The following is a 22,650-nucleotide window of genomic DNA, read 5'->3' as shown; positions in this document are numbered from 1 at the left end:
TCAGGACCTGACATTTTAAATAATCCCAGACAGAGGGGGTGGGTGGGTGGGTGTGTGTGTGTTTTTTCTATTGCAGTGTAACGTGTCCACTGCTGAATATGGCTTCCAAGAGCAAGGAATAGGTCAATCAGAGGAAAAGAAAATGCCCAAAATTTGGTTTTACCCCCTGCCATTCTTCAGTCTGCTCCAATAGCAGGCGTCTTCCCAGGAAGGAACAATATCTCCAGTCCCTAATCCTGTCTGCTTCTGTATCTTAATTCTCCACTGCCTCTCTAAAGCATTTGTTTTAGGGTCCAATTAATGGCTCCCTCCATAGAAGAAACTCTCACCTAGCTCAGAAACCTCAGGTGGTTCTCTACTTCAGCAGCCCCTTTGCCTCTAACAAGGACTTCCCTCCCCTTCCTTCAGATACATAGCTTTCAGTACTAAGTCCTTATAGAAGACTGTTTCCACTCTTCTTTTCCCCTCATTCCAGCTTCCTTGTAGATACAAACTTGGAAGTTGCCAGTTTCCTAAGCCCTTTAATTCTTCACAGAAATTTTGCCGTTTTTTAGCCTTGTTCCTTCTCCAGCCAAACTTGATTCTAAATCAAAAGGGGATATTCGGAAAGGAAATGAAAATTCCAGACAGCTTCTTATCATCAGAGACTTCCTTTTAACCTATGATAGGGATTGTAAAAGATCTCTTAATTCTGCCGCTTTACTTCATTCTTCTGCCCCTGCTTCTCTGCCTCAGTGGCATTGTGTTCTTTGCTGGCCAGTAGCCATGGCCATCTTATCTGGATAAGAGGAAGAAGGGGCTATAGACCTGGAATGAACTCTTGAGTAAAAAGATATAGTTTTTTCTTCAACTTCTCCTGAGGACATCATTTCTGTTTTACTTCAGGCCATTTCAAGAGTTAGTAGGACATGTGGCAGAGGTTCTAAAATTAGAAATAAGTCCAGAAAAAGATGCACCAACTTTTGAACATTCTTAAAAAAAGGAATTTTTCTTTACTCATCTTATCTCTGGTTCATTGGTAATGTCAAGAGCCAGTGAAAAGCTCCAAGTCAGGTTGGACCTTCCTTCCCAACAGCAAGGATGCCAGCAGGAATAATTTGGGGGGATAGGTGTATGGAAAAGTTTACTCTGAGGTATCCTGGGAATTTGAGTGACCATCTGTCTCTTCTAGCTTTAACTTCTCAGTATCAAATGTCAGCTTTTGAAACAGATGCTCCCTCTTAATAATCATCTTCCTGAGAATTAGCAAAGAAGTTCATAACTGGAAGATGTATAACACTGAAGCATGGCTACTTATATTGCTTCAGACACTTTGGGCTGGACAGTGGCATCAGCTGTTTCACTGAGAGAATATTTTTGTCACAAGTCATTGAGCCTTTTATCTGAGATTCAGGCCTATATGAATGGGGTTTTTAGCCTTAAAATGAATGAGATCTCGAGAAAATGGAGGATACTATTACTTGGTCTCTGAGACTCCTTAATCTAGATTAAAAGAGGGAATGTCTCCATGTCATTTTCCTTCTTATACAGAAGACTTTACCTCACACATCCTTACGTTTCCAACCGCAGTTCCAGAGAGCCATTATTGGCATCAACAGAAGGAGGCAGAGAACAGCTAAATGCTCTGTCGTCGTCTTTATCAGCAGTACATCAGATCTGAAGTTTTCTGTGAGAGCCCAGAGCGAGTTTCAACTTCATCATCCTCCTCCTCTGACCCCTTTGGGGAGCACTAATTTCCCTTTGCCTTGGGATACTAGAGATCATTTAGTTTGGATGTGTGATCAAACTTCACTCCATACCATCTTCCAGCCCTCATGCCATCTCGCTTCTCTGGGATCCTTCTTGTGAGAATCTGCTCAGAGCAAGAGTTGATTCCTTGTGTAAAGACTGGAATTGCTGAGGAAGTGCCTCAATACAAAGGGGAAAACATCTATTTTTGGTTTTTCAGAGATGGCTTTTGTCATACTGTGGATCGCCCGAAACCAACCAGCTTAATCAGAAAATTCAAGTTCCGCATACTGACATTGGCTTCCATTATTTCTGCCTCTCACCCACAGTACTAGTTCATGATTCTCTACTTAAAAGATGTCTTTTTTCCATATAGCTTTCAGAAGGCTCTCAGAAAGTTTTTGGCTTAAAAGTCTGCAGATGCTGCCTGGAGATCTCTTCACACCTTTATGCAGCACTAGTCTCTTGATCTGCCATTGAGATCTAATGCTTGCTATGGGAGGGAAGTTCTGCAGTCTTTGTTTAATGAGAACACCTCAGCCCTCCTTCCTAGGAGTTGTACTGCGTGCAAGACTACAAATGGGAACCTGCAGCAGCCACCTCAAAGAAAGATTATTCAGCAGTAAGTAGTTCTTTGAGAGTGTTGCCTCTGTATATTCACACTCCTGACCCTCCTTTCCCTCTTCTCCTAAATTCAAGTCTTAGCACTCTGTAGTTTAGCAGAAAGAACTGAGGCAGTTAGGGCTGCATCAGCCTTCTATAAACTCCATTCCGAACATTCAGAGCTGAGAGAGAGGATATTCGTGCATCCCTAACAGGCACTGCTTTCCAGAAGGCTCCCAAAGCTCAGTGGCTGCAGGGGAGTGGGCATTACATAAGTGTAGATATAGAGACAACCCTCTCAAAGAATTAGTTTCCAGTGATCAGCTTTTTTTTTATCCTGTGCAGGAGTGGAAAACTTATGGTGGGAGTCTACCCTGGTGTCAAAATGCAAAATTTATCTTTCCTGTGCTATTATGCAGCATGTGTGTAACTGGCTATCTGCTAGAGTTCATTGGTGCTATAATGCATGTAATTTGTGAAATCTTCAGGATGAAAGGTTATATAAATGTAAAACTATTACACTATACACTTTGGTTGGGAAGGCTGCTTTATACTGGGACATCTTCCAGGAATTGGCGGCTAATAACTCTCTTGTTTAGGCAGAACAATATTAATATACATTCTGCTTGATGGAAATATTTTTAGCTAGTGCTGGGTAGTAGTAGACTAAACCCATGGTAGATTAAGTTCTGGACTTAAGTAAAGAAGTTGCCAAATAAAGATTGTGGGGTATATTTTCTTGGGTACTTCCTTTGATTTAAAATTACCTGAAAGCTCAACGTGAGCCCTCCTACCGGACCAGTACTACCCTGTCACTCACATGCTACTGTATGTGCAGAGCAGCAGAATTTGGGTTGCATAAGAGGTCTGCATAGAGCAGAAAAACAGACTGAGGAGACTGCATAAATTACTGAAGCTACTTTTAACACCTTTCACAATATACATTTTGACAATAAATGATGAATTGTTCAAACTTGAGATTCTCTTTAAAAAGTTGGATCCATGATTATTAATAAAATATTTTATAATGCAGGTTGTTCCAAGATGTCCCAGGTGTCCACCTGATGAACCACTTGCCATCATGAAGCCAGAGATAGTGTTTTTTGGAGAAAACTTACCTGAGCAGTTCCATAGGGCCATGAAGTATGACAAAGATGAAGTTGATCTCCTTATTGTTATTGGGTCTTCACTGAAAGTAAGACCAGTAGCACTGATTCCAAGTAAGTGGCTATAATTAATAATTTTGGGGAATAACAGAGAGAGCATTTTGATGCAAAAGTTTCTGGTGAAGACAAATTTTAAAATGTAAGGTAATGCAGATCATCTAGCTTCCGTTCCACACAATCCTAACAATATTTGGGATCTTCCCTGGTTTTGGTTCAATGTGGAAGCTGGGCTGATTATCTTTTTTTCTAATTCAGGCATATAATTAGGGAAAGCTGCCTATACAAATCTGATGAGGGGGACGAAACAAATCTAAATTTATTTAATTTTTTTAAACAAGTGACAGGGAATGTATCAAAGCAACAAAAATCTAAAATTTTAAATTTCTTCACAAAAATACTTAATGGTTGGTTTGTCTGACTTCATTGTATGTTTTAGTTCTCCATCTTTGCTTCTCACGAATGTTTCTTCTCCCCTTACACTGTAATCATAATTTTTATTTTTTTATAAATCTCTCAAAGGTTTAATAGGGAGTGCTGACTTTGGGGAAAAAAGACAATATATTTTTCAAGGTCCTCTTTAAATATAATCTTTATTTTCAAGCCTTTGCTTTTAAACACTGTGCAAAACTAGGTAATGTGTATGATGGTTGTGTTAGAAATTTTTTAGTATCCTTGAGTCCCCAGAACTGGTGTGGAAAACTGTTTTATGTGCTGGTGTAGACTGGACAAAACTAGCCCCATCACAGTTTCAGAAAGTACTGAAAATCATTGTCAGGAATGGTTTATTTGCCTGGTGTACACTGGGTTTACCAATGGCGTCTTTGTTAGTATCTCTTCACAAATTTGTACGAACACCATATCAAGTTAAAAAATGTTAGTTCAGAACAATTGCCGGTTAGTTGTTCATTATTATAGTGTCTGTTTTTGTTTTATCTGTGGGCCTTCTTTCCTCCATAGGTAAGTTGTCATTTAGGCTGAATGGGGAGCATGAAATTATTACCGTAAAGAAAAGTTTTGCTTCACAGATCATTTCTCTCCTTATTTCATCCTTGGATAAAGCTGGATGTCTTTAGTCAGGTATCCTGAAGAACCAAAGATGGGTCAGCAAGTTTTTTGTTCCAAATATGAAAAGGCAGGCAGGTTAAGCAATCCTTTGCATGCAATGTGGTTTGCAGTCTCAGAACATTTTATTTTGCTCTAGTCAAAGGGATATCATTAACTTAAAGTCACACTTCTATCTGAAATTTTTTTGCATTGTTTCAAGTAATTCATAAAATTACTGTAACTTTTCCAAGAGATTAGAGAACTTTTTGTTTACTTTGATCATTTGATAGTAACTTGTTTCACTGTAATCAGTTTGTTCTGTTTGCATAGGTTTTTTACATAGTAACAGAGTAGAGGAACACTTGTTTAAAAAATAAAAAGAAATAACTGATGGGTTGGATCACAGAAACCCCCTTGGGAACTGCCACCTGATGTGCTAAAACTACCTCTAAGCCCGTTTTCCCTGGCAGCTTGGGACTTGAGTGCCTTGCCTGGTTTGAGCCAGACACACTTGCCTGCTACAAACACAGACCCAGCGTTGAACCACGTCCCCTGAAAGCTGCAGGCTTAACTGAAAATAGCTTAAGAAGTGTTCCTGTCTCCAACACTCAGGTACCCAGCTTCCAATAGGGTTCAAACCCCAAATAAATCTTTTACCCTGTATAAAGCTTATACAGGATAAATTCATAAATTGTTCGCTCTCTATCACACTGATAGAGAAGCACAGCTGTTTGTGCTCCTCCCTCCCCCATGGTATTAATACATACTCTGAGTTAATTAATAAGTAAAAGGTGATTTTATGAAATACAAAAAGTAAGATTTAAGTGGTTCTAAGTAATAATGGACAGAACAAAGTGAATTACCAAGCAAAATAAAACAAAACACACAAGTCTAAGCGTAATACAGTAAGAAAACTGAATACAGATAAAATCTCACCCTCAAAGATGTTTCAATAAGCTTCTATCACAGACTGGATGCCTTCCTAGTCTGGACCCAATTCTTTCCCTTGGTACAGTCCTTGTTCCAGCTCAGGTGGTAGCTAGGGGATTTCTCATGATTGCAACCTTCTTTGTTGTGTTCCACTCCCTTATATATCTTTTGCACAAGGCAGGAATCTTTTGTTCCTCTCTGGATTCCCACCCCTCCTTCTAAATGGAAAAGCACCAGGTTAAAGATGGATTCCAGTTCAGGTGACATGATCATGTCCCTGTAAGACTTCGTTACCCACTTGCCAACATACAGGTATACAGAAAGACTTACAAATAAACAGAGCCATCTACAGTCAATTGTCCTGATTAATGGGAGCCATCAAAATTCCAAACCACCATTAATGACCCACAATAGGACTTCAGAGTTATTTCATATTTCTGGTTTCAGATATAAGAATGATATATACTGTGATAGACCCAGGCCAGTTGGGTATAGCAGAATGCAGATATACTGACCGCTGGATTAACAGTTTTCTGTTCCCTGACTAACCAGAGCAGGGGCTGCTCCAGGCTAATGAGAACACCTGACTCTAATTAACCTGCGAAGAGTCAGGTGAAGCCATTAAGTTAATGTGACCACCTGACTCTAATTAAGGCCCTGCTGATACTATAAAAAGGGCTCACTCCAGTCAGGCAGAGGAGAGGAATTGCAGCTGAAGGGCTGGTTACTGAAGACACCCTCAAACCATTGTTAAGGGAGCCCTAAGGTAAGGGTGAAGAAGGGAGAAACAGGAGATCTGTGGGGAAGTGGCCCGGGGAAATGAAGCAACTCTGGCAGTGCAAGGTTGGCTGCCAACAACTGCTACCATTCGGGTCCCTGGCTGGAACCCAGAGTAGGGGGTGGGCCCGGGTTCCCCCCAACCCACCACTACAGGAACATTTTCTGGGAGGGGAAGTCAGGCCCCTGACAGGACGGGAGGCTAAACAGAGACTCTGGGAGTTCTCTCACTAACCTTCTTGCTGGCCTATGATGAAAAGGGCTTGGTAGACTGTAACCCTGGTCCTAGAGAGAGAAGGGCTAAGTGGAGGGTCACAGTGAGCAACTGAGGCTAGCATAAACCGCCTAGAAGCACAGGACCCACGGGAGCAAGGTCAGAGCTCCACCACAATACATACGAATAGGATGACCACACAGTGGATTATAAGCTTTGTAATGATACCTTAGAAGAGACCTTTTACATGAAGCTTATTCTACTTACATTATAGTCACTCATTAGCATATTTTCATAAAATCATATAAGGTGCAACATAATGACTATGAAGCCACAAAATTGTTGGTAGACTAACAGCAGGCATAGTATCTGAAATTACTATTTTTAATTGACTAGACTTTAAGCTAATTGTTTACTTCTCAAACTTCTTTGTTTTAGTGTCTCATAAATGGGTATACGTAGAGAACTTGGAGAATTCCAGCTGACAAACTTTTGTTTCATCAGTAATGTTAGTGCATTCTAACTGTTAAATAATTTTACCTTTACCAGAAAAATAAGTATTTTTAAAGTTTTTTGTGGTGACTGGTCTTTTCTGTGTGTAGGTTCCATCCCCCATGAAGTGCCTCAGATCTTAATTAATAGGGAACCTTTGCCTCATCTACACTTTGATGTGGAGCTTCTTGGAGACTGTGATGTCATTATTAATGAATTATGTCAAAGGCTAGGTGGTGAATATACAAAACTTTGCTATAACTCAGTAAAACTTTCAGAAATAACAGAAAAGCCTTCACGAATGCACAAGGAACTTGAAATGCATTCAGCTGAGTTACCACCTACCCCTTTAAAAATTTCAGAAGACGCTAGTTCACCGAACAGAATGACACCACCAGATCCTTTAGTGGTACTTTCAGAGCATCCAACTGAAGGTAAAGCAGAAAATGCAGATCCTCCCTCAGAATCTAAAGGGAATTGCATGGAGGATAAATTGCAAGAAGTACACGCATGCTCAGAAAACTCTGAAAGTATTTCTGGCCAGCTAATGAACTCAGAGCATATGAAGGATAATAGAGCTAACGAGGAAAATAAAGAGAAAAATGAAATAACTTCATCTGTTGAAACATTGAGGAAATGTTTGGCAAACAGATTTGCAAAAGAACCAATTAGCAAGCGGCTTGATGGTAAGTGTAAACTCACATTCTGTAACCATCTTGATTTTCATATGTAGGATATGAGATCTTGAAGAATTTTAAAGCAATAAAATGTTAATTTGTTTGAGGTGGTAGAGAACATTGTTTCAGGAGACACTTCAGCAATATATAAAGTCTATTTTAGAGAAGCAAGCAGCAATAAGTCTATGTGCAGTGACAATGAAAAATCCATGATTTGACTAGAGACATGGAAAGAATCTGAAGAAAAACTGAAGAATCCTTTCTCCTCTTTCCTACATGAAATAAAAAACTAAGTTATTAAAGCGTGTTGTGGGGAAAAGTAAGATTCAGGGAGTAGGAGAGTATCAAAAACCAAAGTTTAATTGCTCTGCCGAAGTTACTTTTGGTGAAATATTAATTTGTTAATCCTTTCACACTCTAAATTATAAAAAACATCAAACAGAAGTTTTGTTTTACATTTCAGCATAAGGGCTATATTGCAATATTTTGGGTAACGAAAGCATGATATTGAGTGGAAAGCAAATCTCGTGACATTTAATTTTCTCAAACTGTCACTGTAATTACACACACTAATAGTAATGCTATGAGATATTAATACCAGCACTTCATCCTACTCATTTTTAGTCGTAATAGTTTGAAGAAACTTTGGAGTTCCTGCAAACCTCTATGGTAATTCTGTTGCATAGCCCGTTGAATGCTCTGATGACATGAAATATATGGAAGTTACCATTTCACTGTTACAAAATGAATTGGCATTGACAAGCTTTTAGGTTATCAATTCTCCACAGCAAAGACTGTCTCTATCTCTCTTAGTATATCACCCAGTATAATGGGGACCCAGTCTGGATTTTGTGCTATTGTAACATTTATGTAATGCATAAGAGTCTAGGAAAACATATATAGATCTGAGAGATAACTGCCTGTGTAAGAAAGTAATGAAAAAAGCTGGGCTATAAACACCACCATTCTTGTGTTAGTGAACTTTTTTCTTTTATTTTTAAACTATGCAGTATAGTATGCATATGTGATGTTTTACCTCATTAAAACCAACACTCCTTATTTTAAAGAGTTTAGAATCTAATCCTTGCTTCTCAAAGTGGAGAAAAGGTACTCCAGTGAGTCAATATGGAAGTGATGGTCAGTATACCAAATCAAGAGAATTGATGAGATTAACACACTCTATAGGAATATGAAATTTAAATTCGATTAAAACAGATTAGACAGAAAGCTGGCAAACAAGATGTCTGAAACATGAGAGTACACATTTAAGAAATTTCCTAAATATGCCTGTGTTCTCTGAATGGAGAGAAGAGATCTAGGAGATAGTCATGAATAATATGTAAAGAATGCATATGCTGCTGCTTCAATGAAAGTGAACAAAATGCATTGGTGCACTAAAAGGAATAGCTGCAAGAACAAAGGCATTGAAATGAAAGTGTAGTAAGTTTATAACGTAACATTTTAGAGAGAGAGAGCGAGCATTTTGTTCGTTATCTGTAGAATTTGTTACTGCAAGTGTGCGAGATGGTTCTTTTTTTAAAAAAAGCTGGATGATCATGAATATTAATGTTGAAAGCCTTGAAAACCAATAGTGTTCTGGGTAACTCAGCCTCATGCTTTAGGGCTGAAATTGATCACAAGTGGGAATTAAGAAAGCATTATCCTTTTCTTCTACAGTAATGCATAATTGTATTTAACAAGTATATGTTATGGGAAGATGGAGGAAAGGAATGCCTTGCTTTCCTATGAAGTATCTGGTATTTGTCACTGCTAGATGCAAGATACTGGACTATAATGGTCTTATAACTTGTTCTTGTTAGATTTCTGCATAATATTGCACATTTGGAAATAGGTTTTATGGTTAGAAAGTTTGTGCTGCAGCATAGTTTATTTTTACTTAATAATTAAGCAGATTATTTTTCATTGATTAAATGTATTTCCAGGTACTCAATACTTATTTTTACCACCAAATCGCTACATTTTCCATGGGGCTGAGGTATACTCGGACTCTGAAGATGATGTCCTATCTTCTAGTTCTTGTGGAAGTAGTAGTGATAGTGGTTCTTGTCATAGTCCAAGCTTAGATGTAGAAGATGAAAGTGAGATTGAAGAATTCTATAATGGCATAGAGGAGGAGGAGGATGCTCCAGAGAGAGAAGAGGAGACTGGATTTGGGGAAGATGGAGTTGTTCAAGATGCAGTTGGTGAACCAGCTTATATAAATGAAGCTGCAGGAATTGATCGTCCATCAAACAAATTGTAAAGTAATCATTGACTGGTTACAGGAACTTTTCCACCAGCATTAGGAGCTTTGGCATGTTGGAATGAATGTTTACTTCTGAACTTAGAGCAAGGAAACCATATGGATGTAATGTTTATAAACAACTAAAACAGATTTTCATGCAGTTTTTAAAACTTTTTTTCAATAAAATTTTGTAACTGCATTCAACACTAACTTTTTTTTATTTTAAAAAAGGTACTAAGTATCTTTAAGCAATTGTCACTATGTTCACTTTTATTAAGTTCATTTGTGTGATTAGGCATCTGTGTGTGTGGGTGTGTGTATATAAACAGTATTTTTGCTTAACGAATTTCAACATATATTATTTTTAAACAGTTTTGAAAAAGCCATTGGAATGTTAAACTAATATAAAGGGAACAGCTAATCTAGACCAAAGAATGGTATTTTTACACCTCGTGGTTTATAACAGTTTGGTTTATTTATAAGCTCTTTGTGCTTCTGCTAAATCTTTCGTTCTTTTATAATCTGTCATTAAACACTGGCATTTTCCAAGACTTTCTGTGGCAGCTACTTCTTGCTTTGTTACTTTGTATATTTGAGACAGTGTCAGTAGATAGTTACAAATAAAACAAGACAGAGAGCACTTGAAAATGTTTTTGCTTTTCTGAGACTTGTATAAAGGGCTCTGAAGAGGATCATGCTTAATTAGTGTTTTTGAAGGATGACTGATATTTCCTGTGGATATGAAGCATTGTCTATATTGGCTCATAAAACTATAACGACAATAAGAAATGCTATGAAAATATTTGTTTCTATTAAAGAAACAAATTGGATCCTCTGCCTGCAGACGTTTTTCAAGTTAATGTATAAAAGGTCTATCTGTGTGGTAATGCTTGCATAAATCCTTTCTGATAAACTGCCAAGATGTTAAAATGCAAGCTATTATGAATTTGTAAATCTCTTACTTCCAGGAGATTGTAAGGAGGGGAAGATCTTTTCCCAAATATTTGAGTGCTTATCATTTAAACTTGTTTCTCCCCTTTCTATTACACCAAAAGTTGGCAATTAGCTGCTTACACTTCTAAAGTAATTGGTAAAATGCAGTGTAACCATCACTCAACCAGAAAGCATGCCTCTTTGAGGTTGTCTCCTGTTTGGGGAATGATACCTTATTACCTTTATTTTATTTTATTTTTTGTACTAGAAAACAAAGCAGCTACTGAAATTGGCTCCTACAGTTTGTCTTCAAATGCTAGGTTGCCTTAAAACTGGATGTCACAATTTTTTTTTCAACTGCAGATTTGTTTCCAGGCTTTTAGAATTAAATGTTTTGTAAAATTGCAAAGTATAGGAGTAAGTGAAGCATTTTTTTTCTATAAACCACTTCCATGCAACACTGACTCAAAAGAACTCTACAGACGTTGATTATTCATACTTTGCTTTAATATTTATTATGTTTTGGAATATATATATAGTAGCTGTTCTTTAAACATAAGATCTGTTAAGTAATTCAGAGACTTTCAAATGTATTAAGAATGGCCTTCTGTGTTCATCTAAAAAATGTTGACATTGTCTTATGGTCCAAATTTTAAGACAGATTTCATTTGGCTACATTAAAGAATGCAGTATGTTTAGTTTTCACTTGCATGTCACAATGTATTAGTTTGTGCTATAGGAGATATTTTAAATGGAAAGATTTTGTTTTAAATTATTTTTACAGTGAGGATTGTTTTCTGCTCTTTTATATTGTATATAGCGTCTTTTATGTAATCTACTGGCATATGTTTTGTAGAAGACTATTTAAAATGACTGGCTCTCTTCCTGCAACTTTTGAAATACAAACCAGTGTTTTATACTCGTACACTCTCTGTTTTAAAGTCTATTAAAATTGTCATTTGACTTTATGCTAGTTAAGAATTTGTGTACAAAGCTTTAAGGTGTCTTATAAAAGTTATAAATTTTGTCACAGATGTCATGAAATATTTACAGGTGCAGGCTATGAAACATTTATTATGGCTCTTTTTCTCTCTCATTTTATTTCAGTGAATGTGAAAAGATAGCCAGGTGCTAGCACTAGAGCTTCTCATGTAGGACAGACAGGGTAGTGCCAAAGAGTGTGTTTTTCCCTTTACCCATTAAGTGGCCCCCAAAAAAGAAAGCAGGAGTGGTGAATGAACAGCCTACTCTCAATTTCCATGAAATCTTTAACCTCTTAAACAGTAAAGAACCATCTTTTCCCTGTGCCTTATTTCATATATAGCAAGGTATGAAAACCTTTTAGTTGAAGGGAGGCAGCAATAAATTAACACACACCCATTAGCAGACATCGGTTTTGGTTACTACATTCAGCACAGTACCCAAGACCAGCTCTTTGCAAAGTAACTGCTCTAGAGGTATGTAACTATGTAGAACTAGCAATCTAGCCAATTAGAAGTTAGCAATATGGCATTGGGTTGTTTTGTTTTTTTTAAAGTTACAGAATGGTAAGATCTAGTGTTTTACTCTTCCTTTAAAGGGCTTTTTTACTTCTGTCTACCCCAAGGCATGTGTTAACATATTGGATTACGCCTAATAGCATGTAACCTCTTGGAACTTTGTCCCAAGTGCTTGTGTGAGACTTGCTATCCTGAGACCAACTAAAAAAGATAGTGGTAAGAAAATCAAATACAGAGGTACATTGTTCCTTCAAAGTATTATAAAGTCAGAGCATTTAAACTGACAAGCCTGAATTGACTGTGACTGGCTCAGGGTTGCTATCTGAATTCAGAGTCTTTTATTTCATGATTAGCATTTCACTCTACCTTCATGACAACTGTCTACACTAGCAAATTACAGTGTATTATTAGAACACAGCTTGGTATACTCTTATTTGAAATGAACAGTCTGTGTCATTCTTGAACTAAGGCTTGCAGTTTCTGGAGGGTGGGAAACACATAAGCAGCAGTTTGAAAATTAGGATGCTGAATAAGTGTTGTTAGTTTATGCTGAGTGCTCTTGTGATCTCAGATGGAAATTGGCAGATGGGGAATTTGAACTCTTTGGACTCCTCTATTGTATGAAATATAATCTGAAAATTGATGCCAAGTGCATGTATATATTATATGGGTAAATAAACATTGGGGGGGAGAGGGGAATGTTCTTCCTTGAACCATCCTATCCTGTCTGTGAGCTTCATTATGGCATCCTGAAATTCTATAACCACCATTTATTACAAACCAGATTAATTAAATAACATTAATCTGAAAGTGTAGCAATAAACATAAGGCGGCACTCAGATTTTTACACATCAGTCATACAGTTCTGAAAGTGCTTTACAGGTGAGAGTGAGAACTAATTATAAATGTGGAGGGAAATTAAGTTAGAGCTGTAATATCTGTTTTTTTCTGACTTAGCAGCAAGTGCTGCTTCTGCTCCTTAATGGCTCTGTTCCAGCAATATTTTGGTAGAAGCGGAGTCCCAAAACAAATCATGCCCTCTCCCTCCATTTTGCGCACTGTAGCATGTGACTACATTATTAAATATTTTTATCAACGGAATTAAGTTCACATATTTTAGCTAGAGTTAGAGGATAAGTTTCCAGGAAAAAAATATTGACTCTCATGGTTCTTCATGTTTGCTGAGTGATCAGCATTCTATACTGTCTCTAATGTCTAGAAGTCCAAAAGATATTGCTAATTGGCATTTACTGTTCTCTACCATTTTAAGATTTAAAACCCACTCTGTGAAGAGCTATTTTCCAAATCCACTTTAAGGATCGTAATTATCCTTTCACAACATGCAAATGAAAAAGAGCATCTATACATTTGGGACCAGAACTGTAACTTTTAGCAACAATTTAAACTCTTTAACTCAGCCATTACCCATTGTCTGCCTATTAGGAATTTATCTGAGCCCTATAACATAATTTGGATTGGATCCTTAATGTGTATATCCAGGCAAATTAAAACAGAGTTTCTGTTCTCCAGCTTCTTCTAAATGCATGTCAATTACTTTAACCTTTGGGCTGTTAATGTGACCTAACAGCCTGACATCTCTATCAACCTCTTTCCCTTTTCTTTTTTATTTTTAAGATCCTCCTGCAGTTTTTCTTGCACAATGCCTTGACTTCCTCTACTCTAACCCCTACCTTGATCTGCTCCATTCCACTGAAACAGCTCTAAGTGCTTGTCTACACAAAGCCCAACTTTTTCCTGTACATCAGATAACACACCATACAGAAGCCTCAGTAATAGTGTGCACAAGGGCTTGTGTGTCCTCTGTAAGTGCATGTCATGTGCACACAGCAGTGGAGTCTGTGGACTGAGGGCATAGCATTCTTACAGGCTATCCCCATCGGCCTTTGCTGCTGAGTGTGCATTATGGGCTACCAGTCTAGTTCACATTTTTTAAAATTCCATGATTCAGCTGTCTTCATCCTATACTTCCTTTATGGTTGGGCTAGTGGCATTTTTTAATTTCTTTTGGCCAGCATGGACCCAACTGCACCATGGCACTGTGTTGTCAACCTCAACTATATAGACGCTGCCTGGCCTGTAATTCAGGATGTAAAGCCAGATGAGTTTGACTTTGGACTTCACCATCTGCACCACTGAGCAGATAATACGGTGGCAGATTGGTGAGAAAAGATCATTCTGCAGACCTGGGATGACGCCCTGCAGTGAGAGAATTTCAGGATAGAGAAGGCAACGCTTTTGGAGATCTGTGCTGAACTAATCCAGGAGCTGTAGAAGCAGTATACTGACATATGATGCCCCATACTCAGGAACAAGCTGATTGCAAATGCCATCCAGAAGCTGGCCACTCCTGAATGCAGTTGATGTGTAGTGAGCCAATTTGGTGTGGTGAAATCAGTTTTGGGACCATTGTCATGCAGGTGTGTGATGCCATGGAAAAGGTACTGTTGCACTGGGTTAGAACATAAGAATGACCTAAGATAAGAATGACCATACTGAGTCAGACCAATGGTTCATCTAGCCAAGTATGCTGTCTTCTAAGAGTAGCAAATGCCAGTTGCTTAAGAGGGAAGGAACAGAAGAGGCACTCATCGAGCGAGCCATCCCATCATCCACAGGCTAGGGACACCCAGCGCATGGGGTTACAACCCTAACCATCTTGATGTATAGGCAATGATGTACCTATCCTCCATGAACTTATCTAGTTCATTTTTGAACCCTGTTATAGTTTTGGCCTTCACAACATACCCTGGCAGTGAGTTCCACAGGTTGACTGTGCATTGTGTGAAGAGGTACTTTCTTTTGTTTTAAACCTGGGTGACTTCTGGTTCTTATGTTATATGAAGGGGTAACTAACACTTCTTTATTCACTGTCTCCACACGCATCATATTTTTAAAGTTACAAAGTGTGGTAATGCTCAGAAGGTTATCGATGGTTTTGCACACAGGGGATTCCCAAACTTTATTGAAGAAATTGATGGGACCCATGCATATTTGCACCCCCCTCCCCCAATAGGGCTTAGAATTCATAAACAAGCAGGCATATTTCTCCATGGTGCTCCAAAGGCTTGTTGACCACCATAGCCGGTTTATGGACATAAATTCTGCATGGTCTGGAAGGTTCCACAATGCTAGGCTCTTTCAGAACTCAGCTCTATTTAAATTAATGGAGAAAGGACTGTTTATTCCTGGAAACACTGTGGACATTGGTTATTGCTCCTGGGGGACCCAGCTTAACACTCCCTTTCCCTGACTAATGAAGCTATTCACAGGCCTCTTGAACAGAAGGACCAGTTTAACTATAACCTTAGTAGTTGCAGGATGAGTGGGCAGTACACTTGGCTATTTGAAAGGTAGATGGCACTCTATGGAATAGATTGGACACAGCATAAAAAATATGCTTAAAATTATAGCAGCATTTTCCACAATATTGGTGAGAGTAAGGAGGAAAGCCTTGGGTGTGAGCTGAAGTGCAAAGATTTGCTCAGCGGTTTGAGCAACCACCATCCAATACAAAATGCAAACAGCTGGGGGAATACAGTCAGTGGTGCCTAGTCTTATTTTGAGTTTCAGGCCTGAAATTGTACAGTTGGCCATCTAGCTGTTAACCCATGTAGGGATGGGGTGAGGTAGAAGTATTTTGTGTAGTTCAGTATTGTTTATGGTAGGTGGAAGTACAATGTTGTGGAAATTCCTATGGTACCTTGTGTCTTTGCCAACATGTTTGTAAAACCTTATAAATTAATGCAAACTATTTTATTTTAGGTGTAAATACATATAAAATGATGGGGTCTAAATTAGCTGTTACCACTCAATAAAGAGATCTTAGAATCAGGGATAGTTCTCTGAAAACTCAATGTGAAGCAGCAGTCAAAAAAAGCAAACAATGTTGGGGATCATTAAAAAGGGATAGATAAGAAGACAGAAAATATCATATTGCCTCTATATAAATCCATGATATGCCCACATCTTGAATATTGCATGCAGATCTGGTCGCTCATCTCAAAAAAGATATTGGAATTTGAAAAGGTTCAGAAAAGGGCAACAAAAATTATTAGGGGTTGTGGAACGGCTTCTATGTGAGGAGCGATTAATAAGATTGGGACTTTTCAGCTTGGAAAAAAGACAACTGCGGAGATAAAGGAAGAGGGAGGCATACGTCAGGACCCTAATTGGGCCCTGGGTGATCACTACTTCTCACCACCCAACACAGTTGTAATGAGGTTGAGTAGTGCCTGTATAAGAAAAATTAAAACTACTGATTATTCCTCAAAAAAAGGTTTTTAATGACTTTCGACTATAAAAGCAAGACAGACAAAATAAGAAAAGCAAGAATAAAGACCAGCACTGAATAAGGATTAATATAAATGGCAAGTTATACTGAAGACAAGCACAAGTACATGTAAAGTTATTACTCATTAGCTATTTACTATTATTCTTAACACTATAGTATCGATACAACTCAAGATAAATTCTGCCCAAGCAACCAGACTTCTTTACTCCATAACCTTACCCTGCATTCACCTGAGAATGTGTTACCCTTCAGTAAGCCATTTTCCGCACTGGCCTGGTACAGACAGTCGTGAAGTGCACGTCCTTTCAGTTCAGGGGGTGTGGGTCAGGTTTCCCTTATGACCGAAATACACACACAGTCCCGTGCCTTCGTACTTTTTATCTGATCTGTCCACTGTCTTAAAACAGATCAACCAATTAGGGTCAGCCAAATCTTTATTGTGATCAGCGTTGTCACCTTGGCTGTATAATTTATGCTTACTTAGCTCTTTGTGTCGCTTTGACCGTATAATTTATACTTATTTTCTTGTAGCCAGTTGTTTTCATTGTGAGTTAGACAAGCTGTACCCAGGGGCACAACTTATCTCCTTTTATAGGAATTAGAATGTGTTATCTGGTTGCAGCATATTTTGACCACAAGTCTTAGCTTACGTCTGCAAAGCATGCACTCTTCACCTCTGCAAAGTGTGCCCTTTTTACCTTTGCTAAGCAGAAGTTTGAGGCCTAACACTGACAATACCTTTGTTCATTTTAAGCTTGGCAATACTTTTGCTCAGAGATTAATCACAACAACTAAGGGGGGATATGATAGAGATCTATAAAATCACGACTGCTGCAAAAAAGTAAATAAAGAAGTGTTATTTACTCCTCATAACACAAGAACTAGGGAGTCACCAAATGCAATTAATAGGCAGCAGGTTTAAAACAAACAAAAGGAAGTATTTTTTCATACAACGCATAGTCAACCTGTGAATGCCTTGCCAGAGGATGTTGTGAAGGCCAAGACTAGAACACGGTTCAAAAAGGAACTAGATAAGTTCATGGAGGATAGGTCCATCAATGGTGATAAGACAGGATGGGCAGGAAAGATGTCCCTAGCCTCTGTTTGCCAGAAGCTGGGAATGGGCGACGGGACGGATCACTTGATGATTCCCTGTTCTGTTCATTCCCTCTGGAGCACCTAGCATTGTTCACTGTCAGAAAACAAGATACTGGACTAGATGGACCTTTGGTCTGACCCAGCATGGCCATTCTTATGTTCTTCCACTGAAATGATAAACTAAAAAAAAAAAAAAAAAAATCTTGTCTAATTACAAAGAACACTTCCGTCAAACTAGCAGTGAAAAAAAAACAAAACAATAAAGTGTAACAATGATGTGCAGGGCACAATGCAAGTGGGGTGTTGGGCTTAAAGACACAGGCAAGTATACATCTTGGCTCTTAGTCTTCTGTTTTGTGGGACTTCTGACATGGAGTCCCATGTCAAAGTTACCAGAATGATAGAGGGATCAAAAGACTGCTGGGGTCCCAGGGGCCATAGTTCTTGGTGTCCTGAGCTGGGAGGGGAATGTCCTCTGGAAGCAACGGTGCAAGAGTAGGGAGGAAGGGGATGTTTGTTTACAGTAGTCTGTGCTGTCCAGGAGCTGCATAACATGGCTGGATGCTAGTCTGCAGTACAGTGGAGTCGTATCATAGGCGCTTTTAACTTATGCAATTTTAACTATACACGCTAGACAAAACAAAAACAAGAGAAAAATAATTTAAATACTGTACCTGTAGTGTGAGCAATTCCACCCGCCATTCCACTCAATGAGCATTTGACTATACGTGATTTTTGCTTTATGTGCTGACTTAAGAACCTAACCCCCGCGTAAGATGCGACTCCCCAGTACTTCATTGCTGGTAACATGCACTGCAACAGGGCCTTTTGGCTTTGCATTGCCTCTGCGACTCCTTGTCTTTCTCCATACTGTCTTTGGCCATGGCAATGTTTTCTCTAGCACCTGCCATGCTGTCCTTTGCCACTGCAATGATCTCCCTGGAAAGCTCCTTATCAGTTTCCCTCCCTGGCTTCAGTTATTGCTTCCACCTCTCCTTTTTTTTTTTTCTCTCCATTCTGTAATGATGTCTGCAAACATTTAATCACAAGTTTTCCCATTTTCTCCCTCTCACGTTTGTCAGCTGCTCAGCCTTACTCCTCATTATCTGGCCAGTGCAGTGCCATAGCTGTGGGGGTATTATTATTATTTTTTTTAAAAGGCAAGCAGTTGTTATTTGTTTATATTCTAGGAAGGCTGTGACAGCATTCTTTTTTCATGCATTTCTGGCTTTTCCATTCTGAAATTCCTCCCAGATTTGGGAGTATCTCAGAGACAGTAAGTGATGTGTGCACTGGGATTTTTGTCTGTGCCGTGCATGCTGTGGGATTTTGCTATTGCGACTTGGAAACTGGGGTGGGAATTATCTTCATGATCTGGGGATGGCATTGGGAATTATGTTCCCAGTCTGGCTTTGCTTTGCCTTGGAGGTGCTTATATGGTATAGGAGGGGTTATCAGGTGAATCTGGGGGTGAGTTTAACAGTAATCTCTACATCTCCTGTAGACTGTCCTGACTCTGGATGATGATACATTGAGATGAGTGACTAGCAGTCTGTGACTGGCCTTATTCAAAAAGGGCATACCAGCAAAATACGCTGTGAAATGATTCACCAAGATGGTTGGTCCTCCCCTCAGAAGTGGAAAGCAGTCATGAACTATACTGGAGGGAAAGGCTGTGCGGCTATTCCTCATAATCTCCTAACCAAAAACAAGCAATTTCTTAGCCTTAAATTTTGCTTTATATCCCCTGCAGACATGTTGAAAGTGCAGAGAAAAATAGACAGGGTCCTGCAATGATTACCTGAAGCATTCACTGATACCAGTCTGTAAGCATGCATGTTACCAGGACATTTACAGAAGAGCTGTACTCTTTCTGGCTTTGCAGGCATGCAATGTCCATGTCTACTCATGTAAAATGAGAACACCAACCAAACTTCTTTTCCTGTAACCAATTTCTGAATAAACTTTACATTTCACACAAAATAATGTTTTCCTTATTCGAAACTCTTATGGGAGCGCATGGAGTAGAGACTGCAGTTGTGTCATCTTGCTGGCCGCCATCTTGCAGTGGTGAACGCATTTTATTTTTGGTTGTGTATGGTTTTGGAGGGCCCATCCACCAGGCACAACAGCTGAGGGAAGGGGGCAGGGGGAATAGATACATGTGCACATGCCTTTCTCAGCATGGGCCTGAGAATAGTTGGTAGTTGGGGCTTTAGCATGAGACAAGACCAGTTGTCCAATTGGAGCAGCCATCACTTTGGAAAGGGGTACCAGTGGGGGAGGAGGAGAGGTGGGAGAAGGGACAGCATGGGCTGAGGGAGGGAGGGACATTGGGGCTTAGAAAGTCTTTGAGCTGGCATTCACCTGCAATGGCTGCAGCCATGGGGCACCCAGAACAGAAGCTAGCATGACAGCATATTATAATAATAATAATTAATAAAACTTAAATAGTAAAATCATTAAAAAAATTAAAACATACATGTCAAGGTTCCCTCCATAGGATCAGCCTCCTTCGTCCTGGTTTGGGTTGCTGCAGGGCAGGAATCAGTCTTCAGCCTGGCTAGCAGCAGGGTCCTGAGTCCCAACAGATCAGGGTTTCCAAGGAGATCTCTTCACTGGCCTCCTTGTGCTCATGAATCTTGCTGGTCATCCGTGGGGAGGGGTGTGTGTGGAGTGAGACTGCAGCCAGCAGCTTTCACACGCTGCCTGAGGTAGGTGGTCCTGTAGTTTGATAAAATCCTGTCCAGCTCCTCAAAAAATTGGCAGGTTACATGTCCCCTACTCCATGTTTTCCTGCCGTCCCTCATTTTAATATAGGTGCTTCTGAGCAGTTTTCTTTTTATCCAGCACCATTTGGAATCTCAGTCATGGCCCCTAGCAGACATCGGCCTATCAGTAACTACAAAAAGGTCTTTATGGTAGTGGCTGGCCACAAAAGCTTCCTGCCCCAACAATTCTCCCCAGAAGGCAATGAGACCCAGAGTCTCGGTGAGGCTTCAAGCAACTGCTCAAAGCACATTATAAGGCTTCTGAAGTATTGCTGGTATTATGATTAAACAGGAATCCAGGAGCAAATAGACAAAATCTGACTATGCACCAGCTTATAAATGGGGGAGAGGACAGCCGGGGATAATTTGGCTCCAGAGCAGGAGAGGAGGCACAGGTAAACCAATAAGTCAGTAACCGTCACACGCAAAGCAGTGTAGGATAGCCACTGGAAGACTGCCAAAGTAATTCGCAGCAACATTGTGTGCACACAAACAATAGTCACTTTGAAACAAAGGTTTGCACTTAAAACTGGACTCCAGAGTTTGCGATAAATGCAGAGTTAGTACACTACAATGACTTACGTTGTGTATACGAAAGCATTTTCAAAGTGGATTAATTTGAAAAGTTCCAATTAAACCAACCTTGTACACAAACCCAACATCACCATGACCGCTTCCTTTCAAAGTGTAAGGGGTGTATTCTCCATCATTCTCAACCTTCGTCTACTGTTGATATCACTTACATACTTCTTGAAACTAGAACTGGTTTTAACATTTCAAAAAAAATGTTTTTGTTGAAATTTTTTCTTCCACAAAAATTGGCTTTAAAATCCAAATGGAATTTTTTAAAATTCTAAACTTTAAAATTCTCCACCGTTGTGGATGAAATACCAGAAAATCAAAAAAAGTTTTGTTAAAAAATGTTGGCTTTCCTGTTTCAAAAAATCTGAAAGAGTTACTGAAAACATTTCAAACACTAGATATTTTGGGGGGGGGGGGAAGGATTCAATTTTCTACTGAAAAAACTAGAATAAATTGTGCAAAATTTGGCATTTTTTTGGCCAGCTCACATTGACACCACTTGGGCTTCTAGGTTTCTGTCCTTTCCTGAGTCATCATCTGTTTTGCTCTCTGATCCCTTGGCATTATATTCATTATTTCCTTCCCTCTTTTTGTACTCCCCAGGGCTTTTCCCTTGTTGTCCTCTTTCCCACTGATGACATCATCTACTCCTCTAATCTTCCAATACCTTTATAATGGTACTTTTCTACTCTGATCTCTCCCATTTAGTCCATGTTCACAGTTTCTTATCTCTCGCTGACAGCTCCTCATAAATATGGTGCCATTGTCTTTCCCACTAAACATAGCAAAAACAACTCAGCATTCTCCCCCTCCCCCACTACAGCTTCCACCATTGCTACCCTGTAGAGGAGCTGCATCAATGGTAGACCAAAGTTGAAGAACTGTTAAAAATTCTCACAATTCTCAGTGACTATGTCTTTTAAAAAATTTCTTTACAGTTATACATGTTATTGGTAATAAACACTAATGGGAGTTCTGATTCTGTTGGCATCTTTTCTTTGAAATTAACTGTAATCTCAAAAGCTTTTATTTTGGTAGTTGTAATGTTCTATTAAAAACTCAGCTCTGAATCCATAAGGACATCATCATCAAATGGAACTTCTTAAATACATTACAGCAAATAAGATAAAATATTTTTTGCCCAAGTTACCAAAGTTACCACATTAACCAATGGCGCCCTCACAAAGGAAGAGACATCAAGGACAGGAAAGGTATCCACAACATTTACTGAATTTAACATATGGAAATCAATGATATCCAGCATCAGAACAAAACTGAGGATTTTCAGCTCAGAGATAGCTGTATGTTAGCAATGAGACTATGAGACCTGGAGATCTACCAAAACATTTAGACAGAAAACCAGACACCTTCAAAAATAAGTGCCTACAAAAGATTCTATGCATTGGTTGGAAAACCTTCATCACCAACAAAGAGATCCAAAAAATAACCAACCAGCAGCTCATTTCCACCAGAATCAGAAGGAAGCATTGGGGAATGTATTTTGGATGCCAACACAAGACTCCCATATGAAGCTTCAAGTGGAAACAAACTGACATGAGCAAATGAGGGCGCTAAAGGG

At 39.1% G+C, this 22,650-nt stretch overlaps 2 protein-coding genes across 4 annotated transcripts in view; one reads left to right on the top strand and one right to left on the bottom strand.

The window, feature by feature from the left end:
• SIRT1 (sirtuin 1) overlaps positions 1 to 11,841 on the top strand; it is a 30,502-nt gene extending 18,661 nt beyond the window's left edge. Inside the window, exons 7-9 of one of the 2 annotated variants that reach the window (XM_030569950.1) lie at positions 3,365 to 3,551; positions 7,065 to 7,640; positions 9,575 to 11,841. In XM_030569950.1, coding sequence (XP_030425810.1) covers positions 3,365 to 3,551; positions 7,065 to 7,640; positions 9,575 to 9,894 — 1,083 coding nt within the window. In that variant the 3' untranslated portion in view covers positions 9,895 to 11,841. The remainder of the gene's footprint in view (positions 1 to 3,364; positions 3,552 to 7,064; positions 7,641 to 9,574) is intronic. The other variant, XM_030569949.1, reaches the window with a different exon arrangement.
• Positions 1 to 22,650, bottom strand: part of DNAJC12 (DnaJ heat shock protein family (Hsp40) member C12) — a 75,399-nt gene that overhangs the window by 51,606 nt on the left and 1,143 nt on the right. The gene's annotated exons all lie outside the window — the stretch shown is intronic.

The sequence above is a fragment of the Gopherus evgoodei genome, chromosome 7 (genome assembly GCF_007399415.2).
Source record: "Gopherus evgoodei ecotype Sinaloan lineage chromosome 7, rGopEvg1_v1.p, whole genome shotgun sequence".
Lineage (NCBI taxonomy): Eukaryota > Metazoa > Chordata > Testudines > Testudinidae > Gopherus > Gopherus evgoodei.
This window is presented reverse-complemented; position numbering and strand designations above follow the sequence as displayed.